The sequence below is a fragment of the Dipodomys merriami genome, unplaced genomic scaffold, assembly GCF_024711535.1.
Source record: "Dipodomys merriami isolate MVZ:Mamm:240054 unplaced genomic scaffold, mDipMer1.0.p SCAF_38, whole genome shotgun sequence".
NCBI classification, from domain to species: Eukaryota; Metazoa; Chordata; class Mammalia; order Rodentia; family Heteromyidae; genus Dipodomys; species Dipodomys merriami.
In genome coordinates this window covers 8,440,184-8,448,668 of record NW_027205381.1, presented here as the reverse complement: position 1 = coordinate 8,448,668, position 8,485 = coordinate 8,440,184, and the positions used below count along the sequence as shown (strand labels likewise).

Genomic DNA, 8,485 nt, shown 5'->3' with positions numbered 1-8,485 from the left:
TACACTGATTAGTTGAATGGTAACCCCTTTGTACAACTATTTAAAGATAATAAAAGTATAATAAAAAAGGTTACATTCAAAAAAATAAAATAAAGTAAAATAATAAAATAAAGAAAGAAGTCATGTTTTAAATGATAGAGTGACTACCTTGCAAGGCCAAGGCCCATAGTTCAACCCCTACTACTACCAAAAAAAAAATGTATGTCTAGACACTAGTATTTTTATTTCCTATGTATCAGTACCTTCAATGGCTTTTCCTACTTCTCCAAGAACCAAGCAAAAATATGGCTTTGGTTCCCAAAAGAACAGTTGCAGAATATCTCACAGGTCTATGTGTTCATGGAGGCAGTCTTGTGGGTTGTGAGAGGTGTCTTGTTTTGGCTTTGGTTGTACAGTTAAATTCTTGGGTCCCCAAGACCATATCTTATCTCTGTATCCTGTGCTCTTCAGACTACCTGGTGATGGAGTAAGAAAGGAGCAAATAGAGGTGAGTAATATAACAGGGGAAAGAGAAAAGAGAGGCAGTAAGAGAGGAGGAAGAAAGGGAGAGATAGATTCAGAAAAAAGAGTTGACTAAAATCATAAGACATATCAAAATGTAGCATCGAGTCCTTTTCTAGAACTCTTACCTTTTTTGTCACAGTAATCTCATTTTATCTGGATGGGGGAAAACAACAGATTTGTTCAACTCCTCAGAGGACTGCAGGACCAGGGTATCTCCTGATATAAGGTCATGTTTTTCTGGATACAAACAGGCTGCAGAGACAGATTAAGATGGAGGTTGCTCAGCTACAGCTGCCTGCGGCTCTGATCTCCACCTGTATCTTGTAGAAACTGAGTTCGGCAATAAATAGGTGGATTTTCCCGAGCCTTTCTCGAGCCTTTCTCACTTTCTGGGGGGTAAAAACAAGCACCTGGGAGGAAACTTCCTGTTTGAAAGTGAGTATGGAGAGAATACTCAAGCAGCAGTTTCTTTCCTCTTTTATTCTAACTTAGTGTCTGTATCTGAGCTTAGAACTGATCCTGTGGAGAGAGTAGGCAGGTTTACCCTTGAGGATGGGCTCTGACTGGCTACTCACATCTCTCTTCCCCAGGATGTCTGAGGTTCTTTACTCCATTTCATTGTCATCGATCCAGGATAGTTCCTGGCCTGAGCTGGGAGGAGGGGAGCCTGGCAGATATTGCAAAGGCCCATGGGTGGGTGCTTGAAGCAGGGTACGCCTTGCTTTTTATGGGAGTGTTGTCTTTCTTTCCACCTATTGCCAGTATAATTGAGAGCAGAGCTGGAAATAAAGTGTTCAGCACTTTACATAAGGCTAGCCTCTTTGCTCTGTGTTGGGGCATGGGCATGGAGCTGATAGCTCCTCATACACTTCTGCCTGAGCATACTACTGGCTCTGAGAGCCAACAAGGCCCATACGTTTGGCTTGCACTCAATCTGAGATGGGCTGAGGTTGATAGCAGCAGAGATACTGCTCTCAGGGAAGAACTCTGACTGAGGATGCTGGTAAGGGGCTGGGCTACACTGAGAGCTTTGGGCGTTATGTGGACCTCTCCTAGGGGCAGAAGCTAAGGTTTGGCACCTGATTGGATAAGGCTTGCATTGGCACATTGTTCCACCCCACTATGCCATCCTACAGAAAATCTGATTGCTGAGTATTTGTTCAGTTACTCAGCCAGCATTTGGAGCTTGGCTGTGGTCCAGGACCAAAGCTCTGATTTCTCAGTCCATATAGAAAGGCTGCCTATAATTGGGGGTTAGAAAAAGTTCCTCCCTGGAGAGGCTAGAGTCATTCTTTCCATGACCTCCTCCCTAGGACTGGTCCCCAGCCCTCACTGGATGTCAGTTTCTGTATCTGCACAATGGTTGGGGGTGGAATGTGTGACTGAGGATTGTTCCATCTGCCCTGAAATTCTATGATGCTGCTCAAGGCAGAAGGTCTGAGGAGTCACCAGTGTCAGAGCCATGTGAGGGAGCTTTGGAACGCATACTCCCCCTCCAGTGCCTGATCTGGTGGAGGGAGTGGGGTAGGGTATGCTACTCATCACATGAGCAGCATGAGTCTCCTTCTATGGCAGGCCATGGCACAGTGGTGGCAGTTCCTGCTAGGGTTGTGGACAGTCATGCCCACCTGGACTGCGGACAAACTGCTCGATGTCTGCATGAGCACCAAACATCACAAGAGAGAGCCAGGCCCAGAAGACAAGCTCTATATGGAGGTACAGAGGGAGGCCAGACCTGGCCTAGGCTTGAGAGAGAGCTTCTCAGGTAGATCATGGATGCGCACCAGCCCTGATCATGTCATTACTGACTTGAAGGGCAGCAGGACAAATGGTAGTCCCAGTTGCCAAATGTTGGGTTCAATATGTTCAAAATGAGTCTTCTATCAAAAGGCCCTGAGGCCATAGGACTTTAGTAACCTAATGGCCATTGCCACAGATATGGGTGGAAATACAGAGCCAGCATTTAGCCTGTGAGTATCTTACCCACCCAGTGCAACTCTATATTTCCCTGTGTCTCTCTGGAGGCCTCTTGGATTTTCCTGAAAGGCCCCTGCTGCCTCATGGTTGGAAACCCTAAGAGATTGTGGTGTGTGACAGGGAGACAATGCAGTGGGAAGTCATAGTCATTGCTCTCCTGCCCTTGGGATGCTTATTGATAGATTATCAGAGTTGCCCTTCTGTGAGGAGTACTGAAGCTATCCCATCTGCTCAAGCTTTCTCTTTATATTTTTATTTTTTGGTCAGTCATGGGGCTTGAACTCTGGGCCTGGGCACTGTCCCTCAGTTCTTCAGCTTAAGGCTCGCGCCCTACCACTTGAGCCACAGCACCACTTCCGGTTCTCTGGTGGTTTATTGGAGATAAGAGTCTCACGGACTTTTCTGCCTGGGCTGGCTTTGAACCATGATCCTCAGATCTCAGCCTCCTGAGTAGCTAGGATGACAGGTGTGAGCCACCGGCACCTGGCTCAAGCTTTCTCCTAAGGGGCATTTTTCACTCTGCCACCCTTCACCCTAGACTCTCGCCAGACCCTGCCCCTCTGCCCCATGCTTTTTGCTTCAGTGCATGCCGTGGAAGGACAATGCCTGCTGCACCGCCTCCACAAGCTGGGAAGCCCACCTGGACGTGTCCCCCCTCCACGACTTCACCCTGATTCACTGTGGATTGCTAACTCCTCACTGCCGGAAGCACTTCTTTCGGGCCATCTGCTTCTATGAGTGTTCTCCTAACCTGGGGCCTTGGATCCAGCCGGTAAGGAGATGGAAGGCAGACCCATGCAAAGCTGTTACTAAGACTGGGAGATCCCATCAACTCATAGGCTAGTATAATGGGGAATCATCAACTCATAGGCTAGTATAATGGGGAATCATCAACTCATAGGCTAGTATAATGGGGAATTCTGTCCCTGTAAGGACGGTGGCAGAGCCAGAAGCTTTTGTTGAAGAAACAGATGAAGAGAATGCCCTGGGGGCTGACAGAAGGGATGACAGGTGACACTGGTCTGATGGGGACGGTAGCAGGAGACTCTGTCACCAAAAGAGGTTTGGTGGAGTTAAATAGAACTGAGTTTGAATTCTATCTTCTGTACCTCATAGCATTATACACTGGGGCATACTATTTAACCACTTAACCTAACTGTTCTCATTTGAATACTATTTAGAGACTTTAGAAGGAATGAGGTACAGGGACCCTTGCAGCTATTAGTAATCTTCAAATTGCTGCTGTTCGTGTTCTCATCCCTCACTGTGCTTGTGCCCAGATGGACCCCAGTGGGCAGACAGAGCGGGTTTGGAATGTGCCCCTGTGCAGGGAGGACTGCAAGCAGTGGTGGGATGACTGCAGATCCTCTTACACTTGCAAGTCCAACTGGCATGGCGACTGGGACTGGAATAGGGGTAAGTAGATTTGGCAGTGCCCAAGTGGAAGGTAGGTCCTCAGCGTGGGTGCATGTGCCCACCTGCATACATCTCTCCAGAGTAAACAGGAGCACCGGAGGGGAGCAGTGGGAGCAAACTGTCCGTTCTCAGCCCCCTCCCCACCCCACCCCTCTAGGGAGGAACAGCTGCCCTGCAGAGGCCTCCTGCCGCCCTTTCCCTGAATATTTCCCCACTCCAGCTGACCTGTGTGAGAAGATTTGGAACAACTCCTTCAGGGCAAGCCCTAACCACAGGAACAGTGGACAGTGTCTGCAGAAGTGGTTTGAGCCTGGTCAGGGCAACCCCAATGGGGCTGTGGCCCACATCTTCGCTAGTCCTGGCCCTACCAGGGAACTCTCCTACACCCTCATGGCCTTTTCCGTGTGCCTATCCTTCCTCCCCTGAGGTCTTCCCTCCCACAGCCTCACTTATCTAACCATGGGCCAGGCCATGGCTGCCTCCTTCTTGAGGTCATTGAATGAAGGAGCAGCAAAGCCTGGAGCATGGAGGAGGTGGACATAGAAGCTTCAGTGGCTGGTGTCAGAGCACTTTGGGATAAGGCTCCCTCCAATGCTCTGTTGTACTCAGCTGGTGTGGGAAACCACTGAAGGCAGGCCATGCACACACCACCACCTCCTACCTTTAGAGATGGGGACAATCATGGAGCTCCAAGCCCTTCTTGTCCAGAGCTCAGAGAGACAGCATGGCCTCCTGTCCTGCCATGGGACCTTGAATAAAATGGCTGTGGCCCTTTTTTCTCTGTGTGTCATTCAGCTTCACCCCTGGTATGCACAAACAGGGGGCCAGTTTGTCCAGTGCTCTCAATTCTCAAAGTTAGGAAGTTACTTGCTGAAGAATTACTAACCTTTCATTCACTGCCACAATCTCCATAAGACCTCTCTAATGGCAATACTTTCAGTACCCCCTTTTTTTTTTCAAGAGTCTGAAAGACCTAAAGCCAAGGGGAGAGATGAAACTTCCTCAGACCATCAGTTCTGTTTTGGATGCTAAAATTGAGGCACCTATCTTAATTATGCTGTGTTCCCTCTTACTCTTAACGCCTTTTGTTTCTTAACTTCCAGCATCATAATACACTGGAATTTTGGACACTGGAGTTCTGATCTGTCCTTCTCATTTTCTGATCAGTTAGGCAGGTTTTGTTTTTTGTATTTATTTTTATTTTTTGGTCAGTTGTGGGGTTTGAACTCTGGGCCTGGGCACTGTCCCTCAGCTATTCAGCTCAAAGCAAGCACTCTACCACTTGAACCACAGTCCCACTTCTGGTTTTCTGGTGGTTAATTGGAGATAAGAGTCTCACAGACTTTTCTGCCCTGGTTAGCTTTGAACCATGATCCTCAGATGTCAGTCTCCCGAGTAGCTAGGATTACAGACGTGAGCCACCAGCACCCAGCCAGTTTGGCAGTTTTGACCTGCTCCATTTCTGACCTGGGCTCGCTCACCTCTTCTTAGGTTACTTGGTGGTCCTCTGCTCTTTGGAGGAAACCATGTTAATGCCAGTATGGATGCCTGATCAGCATAGTGCTATGCTCTAAGAACTCCTAGACTCAAGTGATCTTCCTGCCTCAGTCTCCTAAATAACTCAAACTATTGGCAGCACTAATGACACTGGTGTTTTTCTGTTCTCTATGGCTTTTGATACTCCTTGTCCTTCATGTGAGACTGTATTGTGTTTCTCTTTAGAGAGAATGAACTAGTTGGACCACATGGTTTAACTTAGAAAAGTACGGAAAAAATAAGGCAAACCAAGTGTTCTTGTTTGCTAGGATGCAGTATATGCTTCTTGGACAGTGTCATGTCCTACTGAATGAGACAGAGTATAGCACTGAGCTGGAGAAGGGGCACTGACTTCCTTTCTGTAAGTGAATGGGAGGCTGATCTGCCCACTAGACATGTTCAGGAAATTGAAGCCTGGTCCCTTCCAGCACTGGAGTGCCTTCACCACCACCCTTCTTGTGAGAGAGAAGGTCCTAGTGCTGCAGTTGGCTAGCTTGCAAGAAGTGTTCATTCTTACCAGATAAAGTGCTTATCTTACCAACTATCCCATTCTTTCTGCACCTGCCTGGAACTAGCTCACTGAGAGAGGAAACTTTATTACAGGTGTCACTAGTGTCATAAAATCAAATGTATGCAGAGTCATGACAGAAGACAGCCAGCTACTAGTCAAGGCTAGTCAAAGAATGTCTAGAAGAAGGGCTGGTCAGCAACTGTGTGAGCTGGCATCACAAAGGAATGTGGCTTAGCTTCAGTGGGGAAGAAGAGAAAGAAAATGCTGAAAAAAAGTAGCTGAGTCCTCAAGATATGAAGCAGCATGAGGAGCAGGATGGCCAATGGCTCTTAAATGCATCAGTCAAGAAATTGTGGTTTCAGGTGGATATACAGGAAGATTGTGCTTTGATGAAAGTTATTGAGAGACTATCTCAAAAACAAACTAGGCATTGATCAAGATGCACTGTACTCATGAACTGACATGTTGAATTTAAACCCCTTTGTCCAGTTATTTAAAAATATTTTTAAACTGATAAAACAAGCTAAGGAGTGGTGGGGCATGCCTGCAGGCTCAGTTCCTCAGAACAATCAAACTTCAAGGGAGAGGTATGGAAAGATTCTATCTGATAAAAACAAACTAAAGGCAAAATTACTTGTTCAGGTAGTACAGCAACAAAAAGGAGAGGGAATGCAATGCCCAGTACAACAAAATGTAAAAATATGAATACATAGGTACAAATCTCTTTAGAATGCAGGTCTGAAGAAAGTATCTGAACTAGAGCTGGGAAGGTGGCTCAATGGTAGAGCGCTTGCCTTGCATGCATGAGGCCCTGGGTTCAATTCCTCAGTACCACATAAGCAAAAAGAAAAAAGCCAAAGTGGCCCTGTGGCTCAAGTGGTAGAGCGCTAGCCTTGAGTTGAAGAGCTGAGGAACAGCGCCCAGACCCAGAGTTCAGGCCCCACAACAGGCCAAAAAAAAAAAGCTTTTAAGGGCTGAGAAGGTGGCTCAGTGGTAGAGCGCTTGCCTTGCATGCCTGAGGCCTGGGTTTGATTCCTCAGCACCACATAAGCAAAAAGAAAAAAGCCGGAAGTGGTACTATGGCTCAAGTGGTAGAGGGCTAGCCTTGAGCTGAAGAGCTGAGGGACAACGCCCAGGCCCAGAGTTCAGGCCCCACGACCGGACCCAAAAAATAAAAAAATAAAAAGAAAGTATCTGAACTGGTTGATAAAGCTGAGGGTTTAATGACTATATATTTATTTTGGGGTCAGGGTGACTTATAATTCTTTGTAGCCATAAACTATTTAACTTTCTTCAATAAAAGCTCAGAAAAGGCCAAAGAACATGTAATTTTTCTTAGCAAAAAATAAGAAAGCTGCCTGGAACACAATGAAAAGGTTTGTATGGGTTTGAAAGGGTATTTTTTAAAATTATCTTTAAGAAGTATACAAATGAGTTATCATTTGACAAAGCAGCTTATAAATATAATATATCCTGATCAATGTCACCCCTTTGAACATTCTCACCCATCCATCCCATATCTACCCCTTCTCTCATTCTTCTTAATTTTGTAAGATACACATTGAGTGTTGATTGCATTCTCCCCCTTCTCCTCCACATTTCCCCTTGATTCCACCACACCCCTTTCGAATACCTATTCTACGTATTTTATTTTGCTGAACTTTGAGTTTGCCTTTCTAAGGAATTACACTGGTTGAGTTCTCCCTTGGATCTGCCCTAGACCAGTTAATACATTTGTATACCCTTGCATACCACTCAATGTATTTACTTTTAAGTTTATAAGCAATGTCTACCTTTCACCTGCAAGGGAAAACATGCTTCCTTTCAATCTCTGGACCTACTTAGTTCACTTAACATCATTTTTTCAGGCCTGTCCATTTCTTTACAAATGCTACAATATCCTTCTTTCTAATGAATGAATGAAACTCCATTACATGACTTTATCTTCCTCACACATCCCTCTCCACCCACTCCTTACCTCGTTTTTCTTAATTCTGTAGGCTATACAGGGAATTTTCTACCACATTCTTTATTGTTATTATAAAGGTGATACACAGAGGGATTACAATTTCATGAATCAGGAATGAATATACTTCCTTTCATACAGTGTCTTCTATTCCCTCATTCTCTCCCAGTCTCTCCCTCCCATCTCTACCCATGAGTTATATAATTCACCATTCATCAGTGTCCAGTGAGTTCCACTGCTGGACTTTTCCACCCTTTTTCCTCAAATTCTGTACCCTTCCCCTACCCACTCTCCCAAATGAATACACCATACATAAAGAAGACAGAATTATCAAAAAATAAAAAAGAGAGATCTCTGTTTCCATATCCTGTTCATTTTAATATATATATATGACTTTATATAAATATAGAGGCACTTAGGCATTGCACCTTTGTGTTTCTCTCCTAAGAGTATCTTTTTTGGCCTCACAGTATGTGACTACCTAGAATCCTGTATAATTTATCATATCCCATATATTTTAGATCTAATTCCTGCGTATCCAAGAGAACATACGCCATTTGTCTCTCTGAGCTTGG

General features: G+C 45.4%; 1 protein-coding gene and 1 long non-coding RNA gene across 2 annotated transcripts; one reads left to right on the top strand and one right to left on the bottom strand.

The window, feature by feature from the left end:
* Positions 1-248: 248 nt before the first annotated feature.
* On the bottom strand, positions 249-4,916 carry LOC138804993 (uncharacterized). Its single transcript, XR_011365394.1, has 3 exons — positions 4,784-4,916; positions 630-756; positions 249-455 (listed from the first exon to the last, which is right to left on the bottom strand). It is a non-coding gene; the product is annotated as an uncharacterized lncRNA (long non-coding RNA).
* On the top strand, positions 2,083-4,323 carry Izumo1r (IZUMO1 receptor, JUNO). Its single transcript, XM_069989570.1, has 4 exons — positions 2,083-2,220; positions 3,065-3,253; positions 3,762-3,901; positions 4,059-4,323. Exons 1-4 carry the CDS (start codon positions 2,083-2,085, stop codon positions 4,321-4,323), a joined length of 732 nt encoding a protein of 243 aa, XP_069845671.1.
* Positions 4,917-8,485: the final 3,569 nt, after the last annotated feature.

Coding starts and splice junctions, on each gene's coding strand:
- Izumo1r (XM_069989570.1), top strand. CDS start 2,083: ATGGCACAGTGGTGGCAGTTCCTGCTAGGGTTGTGGACAGTCATGCCC. Junction 3,254..3,761: donor TGGGGCCTTGGATCCAGCCG/GTAAGGAGATGG, acceptor GCTTGTGCCCAG/ATGGACCCCAGTGGGCAGAC. Junction 3,902..4,058: donor TGGGACTGGAATAGGGGTAA/GTAGATTTGGCA, acceptor CCCTCTAGGGAG/GAACAGCTGCCCTGCAGAGG.